Genomic DNA, 25,494 nt, shown 5'->3' on the forward strand with positions numbered 1-25,494 from the left:
ATATTTCTTATACAGGAGATAATGTTTAGTAAACTAAACCATTGGACAGACTGCTGTTTTAAATAGCCCATGTTGGGTATGATTCAGAGATAGGTGGGATCAACGCTGGAATTTAATTATTGTGATCAGCCAGCAAACAGGCAGTTGACAGAACACTTATGAATGAAGAGATGCATGTGATGAGACTGGGGCAATGAGTCAGAGCTGAGTGTCTTTTAAAAGAATGCATCTTGGTCCAGTGTGCTGGAATATGATAGAAAACAAAAGAGAAGGGGGCATACTGTTTCACTGGGGACTGTTATTTCCTGGGGGGTTGAGTTTGTCACAGTGGTGCCCGTGGCTGCTGTTTAGTGTGCTGATTCATTAGTCAGTGGGTGGTGAGAACTGTGTGCAATCTGTGGGGGAGGAAATGGCTCAGTTGCTTTAGGGAGAGGGAACGCTTCTTTTTGTAACTGCAGGATGTGTGGATGACATGTACAGATAACATCTGAATCACATCAGTAAATCACCCTGGTATTGTGTGATAAGGATTTACCAGAGGACTTAAATAGGATGGGAAACTGAGAACTAGGTTTAGTGTCTTGAATACAAATAAATTGACCCTTTTCTCAGTTTGTTTGAAAGAGATACTCTCCTCTTGTCTAGTTAGTAAATGCAACGGGACGGTCATATTTTAGTTCTTAAATATATGCACTGTACTGAATCTTTTAAAATCAGTCCCTAGCCCTTTTGGAGGGGGAGTTGGTCATGATAGGGCAGCGGAATGCATGTGCCCTAATTTTAAGGAAAAACACTTTACAGTGTAAATTGAGGGGAGTAATAGTAACACTTATTTAGGTTGCTTAACATTTCCAATTTTGTTAGAAATATTTTTTTAAAGTGCAGTTTTTTTTAACACACTGTGTATTTGTGTTTGTTTCTGGTGTGCTTGCTCCTTGACTGAAATATACCGTATAGTCTGTTTGTTTGGGGGGACCGTGTGCTGAGCCTAGCAGCCTGTTAGGCAAGGCTGAGAGCTTCTTAACAAGGCTTTGACCCCTAAGCCCTTCAGCACCGATCAACCCTTAATCAGGGGGCAGGGCTACTCAGGAAGACCAGGCTTTACAAAGCTTGTTCCTAAGCGACCCAAGGAGCTAGCGGACAGGAGCAGCTAACAGTGGAGTTTTGTGAGGGAGCTCTCCAGATGAAGGAGGAGCAATTATGTGACCCTTGGCCCTCAGAGACCATGTACGGGCTTTGGAGACCAGAGTGGCTGAACTGGAGGAGCTAAGGGAGACAGAGAGGTACATAGGTGAGACTAATCAGGACACAGGGTACCACCTCTGCTCTGACAGCCTCTGTGCTGTTGAGGGGGATGAAAGTCTCAGGGAAGAAGAACATCCAACTGGAGCAGAGGAAAACAATCCCATAGTTGGGACCCTCCTTCCAAATGATGTAATGGTATCCTCTTGCACTGAGAACTCCAGTTATTAAGAAGAGATGGGTAACAGTTATGGGGGATCCATCATTAGGAACATATATAGTTGGGTTTGTGATGACAGGGAGAACCACATGGTGACTTGCTTGAGGATCTCTCGAGACACATAGATAGACTTATGTTTAGTGCTGGGGAGGAGCCTGGTAGTCGTGGTACATGTAGGTACCAAGAGCATAGGAAAGGATAGGAGAGAAGTCCTGGAGGCCAAATGTAGGCTACTAGGTAAGAGATTGAAGTCCAGGACCTCCATGGTCACCTTTTCTGAAATGCTTCCAGTTCCATGCACAGGGCCAGTTAGAGAAGCAAAACTGCAGGATCTCAATGCATGGATGAGATGATGTTGTAGGGAGGAGGGCTTTAGATTTATTAGGACCTGGGGAAACTTCTGGGAAAGGGGAAACCTATACAGGAAGGCTGGGTTCCACCTAAACCAAAATGGAACCAGATTGCTGACACTTAACATTAAAAAGGTGATAGAGCAGTTTTTAAATGAAGGAAAGCCAACCTGTGCAGAGGAGCACCTGGTTTGAACAGAGATATTTCTTGGGAGAGGATCTATTAATGGGGATTCTCTATGTCCTAATAAAGAGAAGAGAATGGAAGACGACAAAATACAGGTAGGATCTGATGAGAAACAGTCAAATGAAATAGTCCCATTCAATTACATCATGTAATGGCAGACAGCTAAAAAGTGACAAGTTTTTAAAGTGCTTATATATAAATGCTAAAAGTCTAAATAATAAGATGGGTGAACTAGAATGCCTCGTATTAAATGAGGATATTGATATAATAGGAATCACAGAAACTTGGTGGAATGAGACTAATTAATGGGACACAGTAGTACCAGGGTACAAATTAAATCAGAAGGAAAGAACAGGTCATGCTGGTGGGGGAGTGGCACTATATGTGAGAGAGAGCATAGAATCAAATGAAGTAGAAATCTTAAATGAACTGTACCATAGCATCTCTATGGATAGTAATTCCATGCTCTAATAATAAGAATATATCAGTAGGTATATATTAACTGACCAGGATGGTGACAGTGACTGTGAACTGCTCAGGGAGATTAGAGAGGCTATAAAAATAAAAAACTCAATAATAATGGAAGATTTCAACTATCCCCATATTGACTGGGTACACATCCCCTCAGGACAGGATGCAGAGATAGTTTCGTGGAGCCTCTAGTCCTGGAACCCACAAGAAGAGGGGCGATTTTTGGTTTAGTCCTAGGTGGAGCGCAGGATCTGGTCTGAGATGTGAATATATCTGGACCGCTTGGTAATAGTGACCATAGGATAATTAAATTTAACATCCTTGGGGAAAAACACCACAGCAGCCCAACACTTTAGCTTTTAATTTCAGAAAGGGGGACTACACAAAAATGAGGAAGTTAGTTAAACAGAAGTTAAAAGGTACAGTGCCAAAAGTGAAATTCCTGCAAGCTTCATGGAAACTTTTTAAAGACCCCATAATAAAGGCTCAACTTACATTTATACACCAAATTAGAAAAAACACAGAGGACCAAAAAAGTGCCACCAAGGTTAAACAACAAAGTAAAAGAAGCTCTGAGACACAAAAAGGCATCCTTTAAAAAGTGAAAGTTAAATCCTAGTGAGGAAAATAGAAAGGAGCATAAACTCTGGTAACTGAAATGTGAAAATATAATTAGGAAGGCCAAAAAAAAAATGTGAAGAACAGTTATGCAAAGACTCAAAAAGTAATAGCAAAATATTTTTTAAGTACATCAAAAGCAGGAAGCCGGATAAACAGCCAGTGGGGCCACTGGACGATCGAGATGCTAAAGGAGCACTCAAGGGCGATAAGGCCATTGTGGGGAAACTAAGTGAATTCTTTGCCTCAGTTGAGGATGTGAGGGGAAATTTCCAAACCTGAGCCATTCTTTTTAGGTGACAAATCCGAGGAACTGTCCCAGGATTGAGCGTGTCATTAGAGAAGTTTGGAACAAAATTGATCAAACAAAAAATAAGCACCAGACCAGATGGATCACCAATGTTCTTGAAGAGACTCAAATTAAATGGGCATAACTACTATTTTTAACCTATCATTAAATCACTTCTGTACCAATGCATAGAGGATAGTTAATGTGCGATATTAAATTTTTAAAAAGCCACAGGAAGTTGATCCTGGCAATTACAGCCTCGGTAACCTATTCGTACTGCAAACTAGGGGTAAAACCATTAAAGAACAAAATTGTCAAACATAGATGAACATCATTTGTTGGGAGAGTCAAACATGGTTTTTGTAAAGGAAAATCATGCCTTGCCAAATCTAACTAGAATTCTTCTGCAGCGGACGATCAACAACATGTGCGAACAAGGCGGGATCCATTGGATAAGCATACGTTACATTTTCAAAAAGCCTTGACAAGGTCCTCACCAAAGAGCTCTAAGCTAATAAGTTTCATGCAGGATAAGATTGGCAAATGTCTACTCCTGACTAGTACTGGTAAAAGATAGGCAAACAAGGGTAGAATAAATGGTCAGTTTCAGAACTGGAGAGCGGTAATAGTGCTTATTCTCCCAGGGGTTCTGCTACTGTGCTAGTCCCTATTCAACATATTTCATAAGACCTCGAAAAAGGGTAAACAGTGAGTGGCAAAAATTGCAGATATCACCAAAACTGCTAAGTAGTTAATCCAAGCAGAACTGCATAGAGCTAAAAGATCCTAAACTGGATGTGAGTGGACAACAAAAGGCGATAAAAAATTCAATGTTGATAAATGCCAAATAAATGCACATTGGAAAACATAATCCCAACTATAACACACGACAATAATGAAGTCTAATTAGCCATCACCATAAGAAAGGCTGCATGGTAACCATTTGGATAGTTCTCTGAAAAATACCACTTAATGTGCCGTGGCCAGTCAAAAAATAATTAAGAAAGGGATAGATAATAAGATGGAAAATATCATATTGCCTTTATATAAATCCATGGTATGTCCACACCTTGAATACTGCATGCAGTTCTGGTCACCCTATCTCAAAAAAGATATACTGGAATCAGAAAAGGTTCAGGAAAGGGCAACAAAAATGATGAGGGGGCTGGAACGCCTTCCATATGAGAAGTGATTAACAAAACTGGGACTTTTCAGCTTGGAAAAGAGATGACTAAGGGGGGATATGATAGAGGTCTATAAAATTATGACGGTTGTGGAGAAAGTAAATAAGGAAGTGTTATTTACTCCTCATAACACACGAACTAGGGGTCACCAAATGAATTTAATTGGCAGCAGCTTTAAAACAAACAAAAAGGAAGTATTTCTTCACACACTGCACAGTCAACCTGTGGAACTCTTTGCTAGAGGATGTTGTGAAGGCCAGCAGGGTTCAAAAAAGAACAAGATAAGTTCATGGAGGATAGTCCATCAATGGGTATTAGCCTGGATGGGCAGGAATGGTGTCCCTAGCCTCTGTTTGCCAGAAGCTGGGAATGGGAGACTAGAGAGAGATCACTTGATGATTACCTGTTCTGTCCATTCCCTCTGGGGCACCTGGCACTGGCCACTGTTGGAAGACAGGATACTGGGCTAGATGGACTTTTGGTCTGACCCAGTATGACTGTTCTTATGTCTTACAGCAGGACTGTGAAATGTAGCATAGGGATAGTAATAGGGGATAATAAAGTACCTTTTGCTGGCCTCATGACGTTCTATTCCGTGTTGTCTGCATTACAAGTTGCTGAAAATTTTCATTGCACATTTTTGTTTCATGTGGCACTGCTCGTTTTTGACTTACTGCCAGAAACTCTCAAGATTCCATTAACGCTATGCATAATACTGCCCTGCTTCCTTGTTTCAGCAGTCCACATAAGGAGCAGGAATTCTGGATAGGTACAGAGAAGTGGTTTCTCCCATCAAAATACATATTGGTATAGATGAAGATGCGCTGTGCTGGGAGCCAGAAGATGATGGGTTTTGCACGTGGTTCTTATATTAAATTAAATTAAATTAAATTAATTCTGTGCCTTTCACAATCCTTATTATTGAGAGAGGCCTCACAAGTTACACAAGCTGGTAATAGGACCCAGGTCTCTAACATGTAGACCCAAATCTCATCCAGTTAGCCCCACTCTCTTTTAGAAGGAGTCTATGAAATATTTATTCTTGGCTGTGCTACTGCATATGTAATCCACGGTTTCAGATTGTTAGGCAGCGTCCTCTAATAAATAGTCCCCAAAGGATATTGGCCTTCGCTTGCTGCTTGCTAATCTGCCTTACCTTTTAGCTGACATGCTGGGGGACTGCTGCTGCAGTGCTGAACATTTAGGGTTCAAAATCTGCAGATGCACGAGAGGAGGGTTGTTACAGGTATACATAATAGAGATTGAGTTTTATGTTCTTTTTGAAAAGACATGAGAAATTACATATGACTGCTTACTTCTGTAATTTTTCAGAAGTTAGAAAATACAGTAGCAGGTTTATGGTTGCCTATGCAACTATATAGCTATATAGTGTTTAATTTACATGATCAGCTTCTATCTTCTCCACAGGACCCCTGTTTCATTCAGTGCACAAGACAGGCTGCTCTATGTATGAGGCAGCTATTTAATATTTCTTCTTAATTTCATCTTTCATTGTATGGTCCCATGTGATGGTTTTCTGCACATTACCCAAACACTGAACTGAATATGAACTGTGTTGCCTTATGATCTTTTCTGTGCTCATAGCAATAATATCTGAGCTTCACAAACTAGAATGAATTTCAGATATCATGACAAGCCACATTAGGGGAAAAAATGGCAAAATTTTGGGTAAGCCATTTTAGCTTGAAAATAGATTCTCTCTTAAGTTTTGATGGTATTGTTGTCAACAGCCACATTTCTCAGCCTCATTTTAATCATAAACTGTAAAAAATAATTTTGTAATAGGAAAGGAGATCTTGGGGTCTTACTAGAATTACTGTAGTCTTTGACTGCCTTACTATGATCTAGCAACTTCTGAATAAATGACTTTGGAGTGCTAATATCAGATATTAAAAGATGCCATGCCTTTGGATTCTGAGGTGTGTTGGTGATAACTGCTCTGCAACAGGAATTTATTAATATTTGTCAGGGTTTGGAAGTTGAAGGGAACCAGCAGAGTTATACCTAAAAAGAAGGAAATATGTGGTTAAACGGTTTAGGCTACAATGGCAAGCTGTTTCCTTTCTTCCAGAAAGAAGGGAGAGAGAAACAAGCCTTTACGTTTTTCTCTAAAATAAAGGAAATTGCACCAATATGCCTGCCTGGATGTTTTGATGGGAAAAATGTGTTTTGATGTAGGGGGAAAGAGGGCGACATAAATACATACAGCTTTCAATAAGAATTTTTTAAAAGCAGGTTTTATTTTTTATACAAGTAATTTGAAAATTGTCAGTGTACTTATATGCAGTGGTGGTGTAGCCATGTTTGTCCCACAATCTTAGAGAGACAAAGGTGAGTGAGGGTAATATCTTTTATTGGACCAACTTCACCTTATAATTGACTCTTAGAATATGTGCTAACTACTTACACTAAACTCTTTGTTCTACCTTGTATTTAGTTGTAACACCGAGGGTACGTCTACACTGCACGATTATTTCGAATTAGCTTAAACCGAGATTACAAAACAGATCTAATAAAATCGGTTTAGCGCGTCCACAGTGGGATCACGAAATCGATTGTTTGCGTCCATGGTCCAAAGCTACCATCGATTTCAGGAGCGGTGCACTGTGGAGTGTTCCTCAGCAGTATCCCATAGTTCCACTTCCGGGTTGAGGCCAGTGCCTGATGGGGCAGAAGAACATTCCCGGGTTGGTGCGTCGGGTACAGCCTCACCCTCCTTTGTGAAGGCAGAAACAACCCTTTGCGCCTTTTTTCCGGAGTGCATTGAGCAAACGCCATGCACAGCAATCATGGACCCCTGGTCACAATTACGTATCCTGACCGGTTGTCAACACCCGCGTACTCTTGCAGCAGCATTCAGTACCGAGGAGGGTTGGAAAAAAACATTTTACAAGTACGGCAAGGAGGTTATTTTTATTTCTTCTCTTTCACGGCTGGGGGGGGGGGGGAAGAGACTGTACGAGCTGTCGTGGACCACGCAGACACCGTGTCTTAAGCTACACGACATTGGGGCGCCTCAGCTCAAGAATGCAAATAGTTTTTCAAGAGTCTGTGTGGAGACTCGGTAGCGTATCCTCATTACCCCCTCCCTCCCTCTCTCCAGTGAGTCCGTTTGAGTCTTGGTTCCCGTTACGCGTTGGTCACGCACCGCTGTGTATCCTGGAGTTTATTTTTCAAACGCATTTGGCATTTCCCGTTCTTTAACGGAGCTCTGAAAAACAGATTGTCTCACCATACAGCGTCAGATCTAGTATCTCCCGTAAGGTTTCAATTGCAGGACTACTTTTTGCATTTGAACCTGCATCGCCAAACATGCTGAATCAGAGCTGACTGTGAAAGCAGGAAATGTCATTCTAAGTGTCTCGCGGGGTTTTTCCTGTATTACCGCACTCCGGCATCCGAGTTCGGATTGCGGCCAGAGCGGTCAGTGGTGCCCGTGTGATACCTCTAGGAGCCAAATAATGTCGATTGTCCAACGAACTCCGAATCCGAGTTATCACTATCGAATTTAGCGCTACTCCTCTCATCTGGGAGGAGTTCCGAAATCGATTTAAGGAGCCATTTAACTCGATATTAATGACGAAATCGTGTGAACGGGTACAGCGTTAAATCGGTATATCGGCCATTAAACCGATTTAAAGTCGCAGTGTAGACCTGGCCTGAGTACCTATCCCAGACCAGAGGAAGGGCTATATGTAATTGGAAAGCTTTTTTCCCTCAGCAAAAGAAGTTGGTCCAGTGAAAGATATTACTTTACCCATCTTGTCTTTCTAGCATAGTTGTAGATCATTCAAAAAATCCCCCCTTTCAAATTACAATTAGTTATCACTCCTGAGTTGTTGTGATGTATGCCTGCTGAAAGCAGTACAACTGAGGGTTAAAAGATGGAATCCCAGAGCTTCTTGAGCTTCTCTGGTTACCAGATGAAATTTAAGGTGTTTGGTTTTGACTTGTAAAGCCCTAAATGGTTTGCATCCTGGCTGCTTGGTTGTCTGTTTGCAACTCCATTGTATCACACAGGGAATCAACAGAAGTATTCTGCACAAACAGCTCCTAGAGTCAATGGGAGGGGGCTGGCAAGTAAGGTGTTATCAGACTGGGCTTCTTGGCTTTGAAAGTCACTTCCTTTGTCTGTCTAAGACCAGATTTGGTGACTTTCAGGAAGTCACCCAACCCAAGCTTTTTGTGGTTGATCAGTGCAGTTAATTGGAGGGATTGGGAGGTTTGGTAAAAGGGCCTTTGAGGAGTTGGAAAAGCTTGTTAGCTTTGTGGTGCTTTTGTTTAAAATAATTTTATATTTTAATGAGCCTAAAATAGGCATAATTGATATCCTCTTAACCTCTCATTTCCTTCTAGTTCCGGTTCTCAAAAAAGGTGACTCATGACTCTCTGCCTGTCTGTCAGGGTATGGCAGCACTTTAAGGTTGCAGCACCAGCTCTGGGAGAGCTCTCCCAGCAGTGTAAAAAAACAAAAAAACAAAACCCACCCCCACCAGGGGAGTAGCTATCAGCTCTGGGAGCGCAGCTCCCATTGATGGTGCACTGTCTACACTGTTGCTTTACAATGCTGAAACTTGCATCACTCGGGCTGTTTTTTCACACCCCTGAGTGAGAAAGTTTCAGTGCTGTCAAGTGGCAGTGTAGACAAAGCCTCAGAAAGCTAACTTTTGATACTACCAGTCTCTTCAACAGTCTCTCTTACTTCCTTTGTCTCTGTGCTCGTTGAATGGGCTATTTACAACTGCTGCTTTGTTCTCTCTCTAGGTACTTTGGTACCTATTATAGTATCTGATTTACTATATTTAAAACCTGAAACAAGATCTATCTTCCCTATCCCAGTGTGTCGGAGAAATAATGTTTGTTTGGCACTCTGTACATGTGTTTGTAGATCTTGCTGAGGGAAAGCGAAGTTGTATTTTAAAATGTGTTGAAGCCTGTTTTAGTTTTTGGAGCAAGTCACATAGTCTATATTCAAGGTTCAGCTCAGTCTCCTGCACTCAAAAAGCTCCCCTGTTGGTCAGCAATTCAGTTATTTAAGTGGAATGTAGCACTTGTCGCCTCTCCCTCCATGACAATGTCTACCCACATCTCAGGTATCTAGGTTTTGGCTAAAAGGACAGACCATGAACTGACCTCTTGTATTCAGTGGAGAGCCAGTGCAGGAAATGAAGTGATGTGTTTTCGGCAACCTTTGTTTTTAAGCTGATGAGCTGCTGCATTTTGTGCTAGTTCAAGCCTTTTCAGGCTGTGTTATTTCATACTGAGGTATGTTGAGTCCCAGTAACCAAGCCTTGAGTTCACAAATGCATTGATTTTTCTTTGGATGGAGAGTAGAACCTCTGGTCGGTCATCTGGTTTGTTAATCTTGCTCTCCCATCCCTAGATCAGTCTCATATGTAAACAAAGACTTTATATCAATCTCTCCGAAGTAGGGAAAGTTTGAGTTTTTCCCTGTACCTCCCAGAGTGTGTACCTCTACCTTTTCTGTGGGTTTCCTTCCTCAGGGGGAATAGCTCAGGGGTTTGAGCATCGGCCTGCTAAACCCAGGGTTGTGTGTTCAGTCCTTGAGGGGGCCACTTCGGGATCTGGGGCAAAAATCAGTACTGGGTCCTGCTAGTGAAGGCTGGGGGCTGGACTCAATGACCCTGGGTCCCTTCCAGTTCAATGAGATAGGTATATCCCCATATATTATTAACTGTGAAATGAGGAACGGGGGGAAGGGCAAGCTAGAATCCCAAATGCATCAGGACAGGAACTGTCCTTATTTTGGGATACTGTATAGCACCAAACACAGTATTGGTTTAGTTGATGATTTAGTTGGTGTTGGTCCTGCCTTGAGCAGGGGTTTGGACTAGATGATCTCCTGAAGTCTCTTCCAACCCTAATCTTCTATGATTCTATGAAATAAAAATGAGGTTCGGTGCCAAGATGAACCTAAATTCTGTTGCAGGACCCCCTGGTTTACCTACCACTTTGGTACAGCAGCTAAGGTAAATCCCAAAATGGAATTTTTAATTAATAATTTAACCAAAATGAGTAAACAGTCCATACACTAAGCCTTGTTTTGATATTCAATTCAATTTACTTTGTGCTGTTAGAGGTTTCACTATGCTGCAACTTGCGTATTGATTGCGTAACTATTGTTGAAGTTGTCAGGAAAAACAGGAGATTTTACTAGCTGGGTTGGGGATAGGTGATGCTCTTGGTAATTAGAGTGTGGGAGACAGTTAAGGAATGTGGAATAAGTACATTAATTTACAGGTTTCAGAGTAGCAGCCGTGTTAGTCTGTATCCGCAAAAAGAACAGGAGTACTTGTGGCACCTTTAGAGACTAAAAAATTTATTTCAGCTTAAGCTTTCGTGGGCTACATCTCACTTCTTCGGATGCATAGAATGGAACACACAGACAGAAGATATTTATACATGAAAAGGTGGAAGTACATTAGTTTAGATGTTTCGCCTAAAATGATCAGCACTGAAGTAGTTGAGAGATTGTATTTATGTTGTTGTTAGGTGTCAGAGTTCACCTCTTGACTGAGTTGTATCAGGTTAACTCATGCCTTTCTTAGAATAAGCTGTTGTGAAATAAACTGTTCTGGACTATAGGTTTTCCTTCGAGCTCTGCATGTGCCATGCCACCTTGTGGTGCCTTATAGTAAAACCTTTCTCTAGCAATGTCAGCTAGAGCACTCCTATGCCACTCCTCCCCTCAGCATCACTCTGTACTGAGGGCAAGACAATATAGGGGACAGAGTAGCCTCATCACCTCAGTTCCTCCCCACTGTGTGCCTGGATGGATGTTGACTTCTCCCGTCTCGTCGGCCCCAGTTGGCTGAGGTGTGACAAAAGGATGAACACTTAGCCTCATGCCTCCCTCTTGCTCTATATGGTGTTTTGTAGTCAAAGAGAACTGCAAGTCCCAAAGAAGTATGCTTCTGCTGAAATTGGAGTTTATGGAGGATGGATAAAAGAGCTATCCACCCTAATTTAAATGTGGTGGAAGGAAAGCGGATAAACTTTTATTCCGGGTACGGTATGTCTACAGAGTAGGACAGTATTACATAGTAACTGCTGAAAGCTGCTTAACGTTTTCATGAGTTATGCCACACTGCTCTGTTTGACATTTTAAAAAGTCAGCAAATGTAAGCTGTCAAACCCCTTTAACACAATATCCATTTCTTTTTAAATTTCCTGTGAGGAGATTCATCTCTGTTCTTTGGAGGGGGAAATACTTCAGCTTTAAATCACACTATTATGTACTTCTATGTAGACTGTAGGTTCTTAGTAGCAATTACCTTACACAGTAATAGGAGAAATTGTACTGTGCAAGTGTGGTTCGGTAGAAATATTTAACCCCCGGTCATTTTTCAATTTACCTTTTACAAATATTAGAAAATAACATAAGAAAATAGGCTTCCTCAGTCTTCTGTATATTAAGACATGCCACACAAAGTCTTTGTGGTTTGGATAGTGTATTACATTGAGCTCTGACTTTTTTTTTTAGTCTTCATTTGTTTATTTTAGGCTTGAGAAGGAAAAGAAATTGGTGTTTATTCTTTTAGTATTAAGCAAAATAAATTTGTGGCAAAAGCAAAATAAAACTCCCTGAGGTGTAGAAAAGCGTTTTGTCTAACATTTGTGTAACACTCCAAAACAAATTTGTGATAAATCTTACATTGCTGATATTTTATATATATAGTGGCACACTAACATAACATTATAAAACAAATGAACATAAAAGGTCTGACAAGAAACACAAGTGACTTTAAGCAGAAACGGAATTTTCACCAAACGCTAGTGCCAGGGCTGGCTCCAGGCACCAGCCGAGCAAGCTCGTGCTTGGGGCAGCAGATTCCAAGGGGCAGCATTGGCTGCTTTGGCCGCCCCCGCAGGTTTTTTTTTTCTTTTTGGTTCGCTGCTCCGGCCACCCTGTAGGGGGCAACAGTGCAGAGGAGAGGAGCGCCCTGCTGGGAGCGGTGCCAGGTCTGTAGCAAGCGCGGCAGGGCAGCCCGCGTCCTTCCCTGCCCGCCAACCGGAGTGGCACGGTGCCCTCCTGGCAGGCGGCATGGCGAGCACTTCGCTGAAGGAAGTGCTGGCTGCCTCCCTTCTCTCTCTCCCCACACCGCTGCCTGGGGCACATCTGCAAGTCCAGGAGCTCCCCTGCACCCGCGCTCCATCTGCCCTGCAGGTTTGTTTGTTCCCCCCGACACACTTTGCTGCTCCGGCCGGCCCGCAGGTTTGTTTGTCCCCCACACCCTTCGCTGCTCCGGATGGCCCACAGGTGTTTTTTCGCTTGGGGCGGCAAAAAAGCCAGAACCGGCCCTAGTTAGTGCATACTGGTTTATAAACTGGGAAAATAAATTAATTCCAGTATGTATATAGTATGCAAAATACAATCTCCAGATTATTAATTATAGTATTTACAGGCCGTGGAAAAAACACAGTTAAGGGGAATGTCAAGTTACCAACTGGTTCAAACATGTTTCGTACTTAGCATTGCTTTGTATCAGAGTAATAGTTACAGAAATATAGTTTAAAAAATAAATACAGTAGCCATTTGTATATACAAAAGCATATGTCAGATGCATGTGTCTGCCTATATTTCAGGTGTACTTAAAGGCACCTATGATTTTGAATGGTGTCTGTGTTATCTGGAAAGGCTGGATAGATCTGCAGAGACTGGATGGTATGGGCTGCCTGGAATTTGATGAAGAGAGAGCACAGGTAAGGGAGTCTCAGACCTTCTGGGCTACCCATGTACTGAATCTGTAATAAGTGTAACTACTACTACTTTTTAAACAAATGCATTTTCTTTCAGGAGGGAGAATACGTGCAGTTAAGAGGCTTCAGATTTAATTAGTCATCAAAGTAATCACACCCTTTCATGTCTCTTCTGCCTTCACCTATGTGTAAAAATTTCACAGAAAACTTCTAGTGTGGGAATCCACTGACTTAAAAATGTGTAGCTGCAGTTAAATCCATTATTAAGTGAGACTGAGAGTTATTTCTGGCATAGATCGTGTGCCATTTACACATGCTGAGAGGCACACAGCACAAATTTGAGTACTGGAAAATTAGTAATTCTCCGCTCTGCAAGAAAGGATTGGCAAACTAGTAGTGACGCCAAATAGTGCAGATTCTGTTTGAAACTTACAAAAGTTTTCAATGACTAATGCCATTCACCTAAAAACAAACAAACAAAGCCCATTCCAATTGATTACTGTCCTTTCTCCCCACCCACCCCCGAACAGTTTTGTCTTATTACTTTTCTTTATCTTCTTTATAGTGGCTGACTGCTTTGTATAGGTATGGCCTCTTCTGAGAAATCTGGCAATGTTACTAGTGTAAAGTGAATAAGTCTTTCTGAAGCCTACAAGAATGTAGCAAACATTTACAATCTGTGGTTTCATTAGATGGGGAGATGACTCTTTAAAATACTAATTGTACATAAAAATTTGATTGCATCTCTGCAAGATTACTTACTAAAGACTTGCTTCCAGGACAGAACCATGTGCTTAAAAAGCATAAATTCAGAATTTAATTCCTCTACTTGTATCAGAAAGCTGATGCAGCAATTTGTCACAGCTGTCTTATGTGAGCTGCTGTGACGACCGCAGTGGACTGAGTCTACCTTTGCTTCAAAAGAAAAAGGATTCAAAGGTTTACAATGATAAATAATACCAGTAAAGATCATTTAGATCATCTATTATCAACCTGCATTTTGCAGAACTACTCAGTGTTTATTTTTATAGTGCCAAAATTGTGGTAGATACATCAGAGATAAATGAAGACATGGTCCCTGCCCAAAGAGCTTCTGAATAAAGAGGGGGTAACAGATGAGGGGACAGGATGCAATATAAAGCAGAAAGATTGAGCAGATATGTTTTGCATATATTTTGTTCCATGTGGGGGAACAGGTATCCCAGCAAATCTCTCTCTAATCTGTTCTTTTAGATGTGAAGTGATGGTGCCTTGATTAACTCCATTTACTCATTCTATTTAAAACATTTTCCTAATTTTTAGCCTAAACATTACTTCATTAACTTGAAGCCATTGCTCCTTTGCCTAATGTTTCATTTTCTATATTGCTATTTTTAACTTGATGGTCTTTTTCTGTCTGAGTTTCTCATCTTTGTAACTACATAATTGCATCCCCTTAATCTATTTACATGTTTTGTCCATCATTTTAGTATTTTTGCTGCCCTTCTTTGTATATTTCCTACTCATTTCTATAGCTTTCCTAAACTTTGGGGCCTATAACTACCGCCTGTTCCAGATGTGGTTGAAACAAGGCCATTTTGAATGGCAGTATTACCTCCATAGCTTTGTGTGACTTCTTATATATAAATCAGAGGATAGCATTGACTCTTTTGCAAGATGTTGCTGCAAAATTATATTTACTACTTTCTCAAGCTACTACTTTAGATAGTTGTTTTCCAGTAAATATTTTTATTGCTTATTAGCACTCTTCCTGGTTCAGTGTGATTTTTCATATTTCTTGCTTAGATTTTGTTTCAGTAGAATCAGTGCATCGTTTCAGATGGGCACTTTCTGTAAATTTGGAAGAAATAAACCTATTTTTCTCCAAGAGTTACTTTTACAGATCCCCATCATTGGGATACATGCCCCTCTGAATACAAGGCAAGAATCATCTTTAAAACAGTAACCATTATGGCCACAAGCTCCTTGCTCATGCATGGAATGATCTGTGAGATTAGAAAAGGCAGGTGGGGTTGGATTCTGCAGTAGCTTGGAAGCTGTTTCTCACTGTCTTCAAGACAGTAAGTTTGACACCACTGCAGAGAACCTCAAGGCACATTTGACAAACCTTTCACCTTTGCCTTTCCTGTTTCCTTTTGGGGATATTCTTTTTTTGGAATAACTTCAGGCAGATGGGTTCCACAGTAGTATGAAAGTTAAGGATTCTATTCATTTATTCCAAAAGGGAAGGCTTAAGTCTTATACTGGAATGGAGTCTTAAACTCAGCAATTCATTTAAAGTTCCATATGGTGATATTAATGCTCTAATCCCTTTGTGTCCTCAGGGCTCTCAACTTGAGAGATGCATATTTCCGCATTTCAGAGAGGCCATGCCATTGTGAATATATATATTTCTGGATCAGACAGAAGCACTGTCACTAGTGGGGCCTTCGCTTTGGAATGTCCACAGCACCATGTGTCTATGTGAAATGCCTAGCATTGGTGACATGGCATTTCTCAGAAGTAAAATGATGTCATGGATGATTGATAAAAATTTGAATGATTCAGGAAATAATATTGTTTCAAAACAATTTGTCAGTTATTCCAGAAGGGGCTGTGGTTATAGTGGAACAAATCCACTATACTGCCAGCTCAGAAGCAAGCCTTTATAATGTATGAGCACTACTAAATACCTCTATGCCTCAGATTTCACCTCATTCAAGACCTCATAGCTGTTCTGAAAATGAATCTGCTAGTTCCATTGAGTGTATTTATTGTTTGAGTCATATGCCCTCTCATACTGGAATTGCACTTTGTCATATAATGCATGAGACTTCTTCAAAATTGATTTGAATGTGCTTTCCTTGGAAAGCTGTTAGAGTGCCTTATTAGACTAACTTAAGTTATGGACTCTGCCACAGCATGTTATGTAAGGTGCTCCAATCTTTCCCCAAATACTGGAAGTTGTGATAGGCACACAATCTACAGTTAAGAGCATCAATGCTGGCGCTATCGTTCTTCAAATCTTAAAACAAACAAAAACTTAGAAGCAGAAGTGGATATGTTTTTCTGTGTAGAACCACATATTTGTTTCACTTCATAGCTAGCACTATTTCATTTTGCTTTGAATTCTTTGTTTTAAATTCATGATGAGCAGTATGATGGTACTCCAGGGAGAATTTCCATGGCAGATCACCAAACTCGTGGTGTTTTGCATGCTCTTGGCACCATGATCACAGACACTTCTAGAAAGCAATGAACTCTGGGGTTGTGTGCATTCTGAGCACACTGATCTGAGCTCTTGGTGTTAGGTCCATGATTCCTTATCTACCCTCTGCTGCAGGAGTGATGTTGGGAGCATCCTTTAACTCTGTTTATTTTGTCCAGGTAATTTAACTAATACTGCCTGTGGTGAGTAAGCATTTCTGGGTGAATGAAGGGGGGACTGATGCCATCAACTTGTATAAAAGCTAAGTTTTCATAGAGTGGGGGAAGGATTTCTAGCCTTTTATGATTTAAAGAAATCCAAATAAGATATGGAAATACGCAATTAAGGTGCCCAGTCAAACTTATCCCTGTCTTGTAGTGATACCATGAAAGGAAAACTATGAAAAAACTGTCTTTTAAAAATCAGGTTAATATAATCTAGAACCACTGTCTCTTATTGCATACCACTGCTACAGGCCAGAGTTAAGGCTGTTCATGTGCCTCAGTTGTCTGTTTCCATACCCTAACAGATTTGGATTTCTTTTAAGCCTAGTCTTAACTCTGAATTTCCTGAGTTTATACCACCTCATTTTCACCGTAAGCTACTAATACATACTCTCAGTCTTAGCGCCATTTTAACAAATGTTTTTGTCTTGGAATATATCCCCGCACTGAACATTTAAATCCATGAGAGAATGTACATACAGCCTCAAATGTCAGTGCTTTCTTGAAGTTTCTGAGCTCAGTGTGCTGAGGTGGAAACATCACACCAAGAGTGTGGATCTGCACAGCTATATACCTGTGCAAAATCAAAATTACAGGTGAGTAATCTTCCTTTTCAGTTTCTTCTCTTGCGTATCTTAGTATTAATGAGTACGTGGTTATGTTGTGTTGCATTTTCCATTTAAAGAAGAGGTTACACTGCTTTTTTAAAAGCAAATTACACGTTACTGAAAGTGTGCCATTTGAGCAATATAGTTCTTTCTGTCTTAGCAACCACTCAAAAGACGCATTCTTATTTTCTTGTATTTAAACATCTATTAGTACTGTAAGCTGCTGGGCTATTTCTTTAACACTCTTCTTGTATTTCTTTTTCCTTTTGTAATTTTAAATTGGTTAAATCATAATTTACTTCCACTTCTAAAACTCTTGAATAATGTTAATGGAGGATGACTGGCTGCTATATTCCGCCCCAGAAGTGATTAATTTCAGAGGACTAAGTGGTCACTGTGCATATGACACACACAGCTACTATATAAACAATTTTGTAATTTACATAGCCTCCATTTTTGGAAAGCTTACCTTATAAAAAATGTAGTCTCTCCCGTTTCCTGATTTCATCACTATTTTAGTTAATACTGGATTCAGACTAAATTGATCTTCTTTTCTTCCACCTTTCTGGAATAAGAAACTATCTACTACTAAGTCAGTCTTTTGAAAATGAATTTCATATATGCTTTTTTCAAAAGATAACTTGGTAATTAATTTTAAAAATAAAATTATAATGACTTATTTTAATATTTTTCCTGTTTCATATGTAATGTACCAGTCTTCTCATTTACTATTAAACAGCCTGTAACACACCACTCTTATTTAAGGCCCCATTCAGCTACATGTTCAGGCACATGTGTAAATTTAACATGCATATTGTCCTATTAAATTCAGTGGACGTACTTGTGTATTTAAAGTTACTCTTGCTTGAGTACTTTGCTGAATGGGGGCAAAAATTCCCATCTTTTAATCCATAGACTTTTGCTGTTTGTACCCCACATCTGTCTGTGCTTCAGTGCTTGTGTGTTTTGATATATTAGCGCTACACTAGATCCTTTCCTTCTAGCTCTTGATATTTGCTATGTAGATCTAGATTATTTCACTCCTGTGTTTTCTGACCAAGTAGCTGCAATGGCTTCTAAAGCAGAACTGTGTTTATTCTTGACAGCCTCTACTACTTCCTATGCTCATGTTGAGACACCTCAGAAATATTTTGTATGCTTTTCTCATTGATACTTTGTCAGTATTTTGTTACTAGATACATTATCGTCATTGTAAAAACAAGGTCTTGATTTAAATAATTTGGTGTATATTTTTTTTTGTACTGAACAGTTTGTCTGGAGAATTGTAAACTTTTTTCAGGTATCACCCCAAATCCACTGTCTATAAAAGTTCTTGATGAATGTTCATTTAATTTACTTCATAATGGGCTGCAATAGCCTGAAAGCAGAATTTTTTATTTAAGAAAATGACAACCTTACATTTTTTCCCAGGCGTTAGTGAGCCATCCTTTCAGCCATCAACATACATGGCTAGTCTGAATATCAGCAGATTGTCTCTCTCCCTCCTCTGAAGTCTTAATTTGGGTTTTATTCCAGGTTTATTTGTTTGTTTGTTTTTTAATATTCTGGCTGAAGCTAGAACTTAGAGAAACTATTCTGATTCATCTTCTGGTTGCTTCTTTAACAAAATCCTTCTATGGCTTAAAAGCTGTAAGGTACCTTTTTGTGATCCCTTGCCACCTTTTGAATCCTTGACTTCCAACCTGAAACAGAGTTCCTGCCTGAGAAGATGGAATAGTTATTTAATTATTTTTGTTCCAATGGAGCCTTTCAGAACTGTCATTACTTAACTTCTTAGAGTAATGGTATTTTCCAGCCTTCCATCCAGACACATGCTTAAAAAGACTTGTATCTACATTTCCAGTATCTAAATGGTTACCAAATTGTTATTGGAAACTAAATGACAAAATTATTGGGCTGTTCTCCAGATCAAAGATATTCTTGGGGGTGGGGGAAGCGCTTCTCTTCATCAGTACACACACATACACACGCACGCATCAGCATATGCATACCTGTATTTTTTTAATTTTTAGGCTATCTTGAAAACTTGTTTTTCCACTTGGTTTTGCTTAGTTTAAAATACTGCTGATCTCTTATGTAAAAAAAAATCCATTTTTGTTAAAAAATTTTGGTAAAGTAGATAATTATGAAATTCTGCATAGGTTGCCTAAATTTGAAAAATAAGAGCTTTTCTTTAGTCATCAATAATCAGCTAGACTACCTCTTCTATTTCTGTCCTTCTCAATTAAACAAAATGAACTCTATTTTCCCTTTCACTGTCCCACTATAATTGATATGTTACACCAATATAAATATCGCCAAAAGGAGACAAAGTTGTCATTTAAAAATAGAAAAATGGTATCTTAATGGCAGCTGTAAACATTGTCCTTTGATATATCTTTCTGGAGACTGATCTATGAAGATATATTGATTGACAGATGCTTGTATTAAACTGCTGGCCACAAGAGAGACTCTTTTTTGAATCATTTCACAAAGTAGCTTTAGGGTGTAGGATAGTGCTGCAGGCAAGAAAAGCAATTTGACGTTCTCTTAGGCTGGAGACATGTTATCTTAAATTTAAAAGTTAATGCACTTAATCCCTTGGTATATAAAAACTGAACTGAGTTCTTGGGAGTGGAACATTTTTGTCCTCTATAAATCAAGGTTAACATTTCTGTTTTTTAGAGAGAGAGACTGGCTTGAAAATAACACATGACAGTTACTAGTGCAATCTATAATTACTGTGACTGAAAAAAGTTAATGGTGAAAAGAGATTTCTTCATTTTTTTTTTTCTGTTTCACTGTTGACCTGTATGGTCAACTCATCTCTTGCTGATCCTTAGAAGCATCAGTGGGAGAAACAGGAACTCGCCTTTTTATTTTAAATTTGCACAAATTCTTCTAAACTGACTAAACATGTCCTTTTAAGTAAAGGGTATATGCAGATTTATTATTGTGTTAATATTGACTTAGACAACATAAAACTTAAATCCAAAATGTTATCATTTTTAATAGACAATATCGAATAGATTTTAAAAAACAATTAAATTAAGATTACTGTCCATCCTTTTTGTTGTAAAGATGTATTAAAATCTGGTGGGTTTTTTTGTTTTTGGGTTTCTTTTTCCCCCCACGAAAATATGAAAGTCCACTGATACCAATTTATGTTTGTGTACACAAGAACTAGGGGAGGAGTATTTTCTAGCTCTTTACACCTTATACAATTTTGTGTATTAAATTATATACTAAGGGATGCGAATATTCATTTTTGGTCAGATGTTGCTATAGATGCAAAGTGATGAAGAGTTTTACTGCTAATCTGTTAATTATGTTTGTTTTAGAGCATAAAAATTGAATGTAAAGAATGTGATAATCTCATTTACAGTTATCACTAGTTTGTTTAGTTCTGCCATCTACCTTACAAAACTACTTAATTTTTCAAGATCAGGAGTGAAAAATATTGCCTCTGTAATGTAAGGTTTGAGGTTTCCTTTAATTTCTTGGTTTAAGAAATTTAGTCAGACTCCACTTTGAAACAATATTTTTAATTCTTTAAAAAGCAGTTCTGATCTGCAAAGTGACTTTTAAAAGTGGCATTGCATAGCTCCAGATTTGTCTAGATGATTTCATATCCCATTTGCTCAGTTTCCATGTGAATGGATATCTTGTCTAACTGCTAAACCTGCACATTCATTCTTCAGTCTGAAGTTCAAGTTCTGTCCTTTCTGACTTCTATGTCATCATTAGTAATAGATTCTAGAGGTCAGATTTTTCTTCCCTACTCCCTGTGGTTAACCTTGGTGTCCTTAAACAATGCCTGGAGTTAAATAGAACATAACTTGGGAGAAACGTATGTAGTCTCGTAATTTTATGTCTTCTGGTTTGGTAGCAGGAGGATGCATTGGCACAACAAGCCTTTGAAGAAGCTCGGAGAAGAACTCGTGAATTTGAGGACAGAGACAGGTCTCATCGGGAGGAAATGGAGGTGAGAGTTTCACAGCTGCTGTCAGTAACTGGTTAGTACTTTACCAAAAATCTAGATTATTTCCTATAACTTGTCTGTCTGTATAATTATCGGGGATTCCTATTTGTTTCAATTTTGCTGTTAAGAAAATAGTAAAGCATGATTTAATCTCCTACTTAAGTTATTAAAACTTGAAAAGGAACATGGAAAACAACGTGTTTTTATTTGCGTACACATAACTTGGTGTTAACCATTTTCCCTGTAGGTGACCCCAATTACTGGTTGCAGACTCATGACTAGGACCCTACCAAATTCATGGTAATAAAAAATGGGTCATGGACTGTGAAATCTGGTCTTTTACTATAGAGATTTCACAAGGGAGACCAGCGTTACTCAAACTGGGGATCCTAACAAAAAGGTCGGGAGGGTGGGGGGGGGGATTTGCAAGGTTATTGTAGGGATGTTGCAGTATTGCCACCCATACTTCTGCGCTGCCTTCAGACCTGGGTGGCTGGAGAGTGGCAGTTGCTGGACCAGACCTGAAGGCAATGCCATACCGCGCCATCCTTACTTCTGCACTGCTGCCTTCAGAGTTCAGTTAGGACCCCTACAGTTACAGCACCGTGAAATTTCAGATTTAAATACCTGAAATCATGACATTTATAATTTTTAAAATCATTTGACCATGAAATTGACCAAAATGGATCCTACTCATGACATACAGGCTGACTTTTAAAATTCTTAAATAAATGCTAGCAGCTCTGAAGAGGGCATTTTAACAGTGGTAGTGAGGGTCTGCCACCTTCTGCCTCTTCCATAGACACTGGAGAGGCCTGGAAATGCTGGCTGCTGCTCCTGTAGCCGGCAATCCTTTTCTTTATGAGTAGCAATGCCAATGAACTGATTCAGACCCTGCTAACTATTTTCCCCTGCTGGCCTGGCCGTATTCCACTCGGATCTTAGGCCTGCTCCCTAGCCCCATCTTCATCCTTTCTCATTGGGTTTGCTCCTCTGGCCAGCTCTGTCCTGTCTCTTGGCCTTAGCTCCTTCTCTTCTCAGTGAGAAGAGAGCAGAACTCAGGGAGGCTGAGGAAACAAAGGAGCCTGAAGGGAAGGTAGAAAGCAGGAGCTCAGTGAGGCTAGGAAGGGGAAGCCTGAGGGAAGGGAAGTGTTGGGGAGCTAGAGAAGCTGTTGCAGGCAACAAAAGGAATAAGAAGGGAACCAAGGTGGTGATGGTTTATTTGAATTCCTTTGCCATGCAGGGTTTTTACTTCCTGCTCCCTGCCCATTCAGCTCCCTGTAATGGCAGCATGACTAGTCCTCTCTCAAGCTTTAGTCGATTTCTTTCCTGGTATCTCATCTCCTCTTGTATTCATGGTCATGCAGAGCTCTGTCTCCTTGCTAAGTGAAAAGGGAAGATCTGGGGAGTGAGACCAAGAAGAAGGGCTGGTTCAGAAAATAAGTCAAGCTGGGGGACAGGCCTACGGAGACTGGTGAAGTCAGTAAGCTGAGTGGAAGGCATGTGGAAGAGCTGCGCTGAGCTAGTCTCTAAGGAAAAGCTGGTTAGAAAGGCCTCAAGCAGTTTACAGGGTTAGTTATGAGAAAGTGCCGTCACTTCCTCTACTCTGGGAATCACTGCCATGCATTCTTGCCTTCCCCAAATGTTTAAAAATGCATAATCAGTCCCCTAACACCCCCCACCCCTAAATGATATAGGCTTATGTCATGAGATTTAAAATAGAATAAATGTTGGGTACTTTTTGTTTGCCTTCAGGTGCTGGAATCTTTAGGGCTCACAATTTCAGCCTTTTCTCTGCGACCATAAGGGGCTAGAAAGTTACTGTTTTTAATGAAAACTGAAATTCTACTGTTAAGCTTGTACAGCCCCAGTGACGTCTAATGGTGGATGAGTTCAGAGGTGTAACTAAGAGCCTAATTTGGCCTTCAAACATCTTATTCGTTGAGTTTTCTCAGTGCTGACAAAAGAAACATCTTAGAATTGACATCTTGGAAACTGAGCACATTTAATCTGTAGCTGTTGAATTACAGTAAGGGTGGAACCCCACCAATACCAGTATTGTTTTTTTTTGAGAGTAAACTACACTTTTAATTAATATTAAAAACTTGGAAATCTTTAAACTACTTTTATACTGTTTAGCATGGCATGATCAGCAAATCTGGGAACCACTAGACTTTTTAACATCTCATCAGTTAGTTCTCCTATGGGTTGCAGCAATGTCTGTATAAAATTAGAAAATTTCAGACTGTAGTTGAAATAGCTTTAATAAAGACCAGATTCCAGTTTGAGAGAGAGAGAGAGAGAGAGAAATCTTGTAATACTCCACCCACCGCTACCCAAAAGAGAGGCGCCAGCTCTTTGGAAATATTCATCTAGAGCGTGGCAGCATATGAAATTGATCACAGATTTTGTTCTTTATTTATACAGCTTGCTTTCTTAGTAGAGATGTTTGCTTATTTTTAGTCTCTACATAGATTATTTTTCAAATGTAACAAATGGGTAGATCATTGCCAAAGAACGATCCCTGAATTAGGCATTTGAACAGTTAAGCTATTTTTTGTTAATAAAGAGCATGTATTATTTTTAACAACAATAAGATGAGGCACAGTGGTACTTTTGGAAACATAAAATAGAGATTGCAATAACTGCACCGTAATGAAACAATTGGTAGAATAATAGAAAATAGAAATAGTAGAAAAGCAGTGCTTTTTTTTTTTAAAAAAAAAAAATCTGTTTACACCTACAGCCATAATAAAAGCTTTTTAGAGAATATAGACAGTATATCTGAGATTATTTGTGTCTTCTTCCAAACTCTTTCTGTCATGATCTGTTTTCAATATGGATTACCCAGTGCTAGGACTGTTATTATTTAATATATTTATTTAAAAATCTGGAAGCAAAGGTGAATGGTAAGGTGACCAAATGTGTGGCTGATGATTATTTCAGATAATTATGGTTGGACAAAGCAGCAGTTATTTGAATTGAGTCTGCTGAAGTCTTGAAGCTGGCAGGAGGCTCTCGGCTGCAAAGCGATATTGCTGCTCCTGCTGTGTCTCTCACAGGAGTCTATTTCCGCACCAGAGAGGTGGGTTGGAGGGCTCCGGCTCCTGAAGAAATTAAGGTGTAGTTCCAAGAGTAGCTTTCCATGTTGTGTGGACATAATACAGTTTATTTAAGTAGAAATTTCACTTTGTATTTTAACTGAGCTTCTAATACAGTACCAGCTAGAAAGATTTTGATGAAGAAATGATTGCGGGACCCCAGGCTAGTGGAGTCAGAATATGCTGGAAGTAACATGGTCTGTATTCAGTCACAGAAAGCTGCAATCATCTACGTTTTGCCAGCTGTTTAGTGCAGCAGAAGATACCAAAATGGTGGTCTTACAGCAAGGAATGGGTAACGTGGAATGGAAAAATTATATGCTCCTGTCATGGTGTCTACAGATAATTTTTGTGAGGGTTAGCTTTGTATTGTGGGAATTAGTTATCTAATGGAAACAGTTTTTTGAAAGCTTGGATTATATACATTGTATGACAAAAGCTCAAATTTTAAATTTTTCTCCCAGCGCATTCTGTTGTGCATGAGCTTGGCCAGAGATGTTCTACTGAGTCTAATTTTCTTGAGATTAAGTTGTCCAAAGCTTTCTGAATACATTTTATGCAAAAAAAAAAAAAAAAAAAATCAGTGGTTTAAAATTTTATTTTTTCTTGTTTGTGTTCATTTTGCATATTACTGCAGTTGTCTCTCTGTAGCAACACTGCAAGTAAAGAAGCAGAGTGGTTTGCTCTTCCCTGAAATAGCCCGGTCTAGCCATTGGTCTGTTTGGTGTTTGGCCATCACAGTAGCTGTTTCTTTGTTTAAAAGGTAGCATGAAATTGCAGCTTTTTGGCATCTTATGCTGAAAAATTGACCCAACCCAATATCCTGTTTTCTGTAGTGAAATGTCAGTTTTGGGGCAGTGCAACTTTAAAGAAAAGTTTTTAAATATAAAATAATAATATAAAATAATTAAGATTTTATATTGATGGATATAGGATAAAATCTGAAATGTTTTCTTTTGAGGAAGTATTGTTTAAAGGCTAGAATAGCTGTTATAAATATATAATTAGTATTGATCTCTTTGTCAATATTTTTCCGTTGCTCAGCCCCCTTCTAACCTTCATTGACTGAAAGAAGATGCTTATATTACA

General features: G+C 39.5%; 1 protein-coding gene across 4 annotated transcripts in view; it reads left to right on the plus strand.

Moving 5' to 3' along the window:
• The window catches only part of CBFB (core-binding factor subunit beta), a 64,847-nt gene that overhangs the window by 25,185 nt on the left and 14,168 nt on the right, over positions 1-25,494 (plus strand). Inside the window, exons 4-5 of one of the 4 annotated variants that reach the window (XM_032785767.2) lie at positions 13,190-13,306; positions 21,215-21,307. In XM_032785767.2, the coding sequence (XP_032641658.1) occupies positions 13,190-13,306; positions 21,215-21,307 (210 nt within the window). Of the gene's footprint in view, positions 1-13,189; positions 13,307-21,211; positions 21,339-25,494 lie in introns of all 4 variants that reach the window. The other 3 variants (XM_032785768.2, XM_032785766.2, XM_032785769.2) reach the window with 3 other exon arrangements.

The sequence above is a fragment of the Chelonoidis abingdonii genome, chromosome 19 (genome assembly GCF_003597395.2).
Source record: "Chelonoidis abingdonii isolate Lonesome George chromosome 19, CheloAbing_2.0, whole genome shotgun sequence".
NCBI lineage: Eukaryota > Metazoa > Chordata > Testudines > Testudinidae > Chelonoidis > Chelonoidis abingdonii.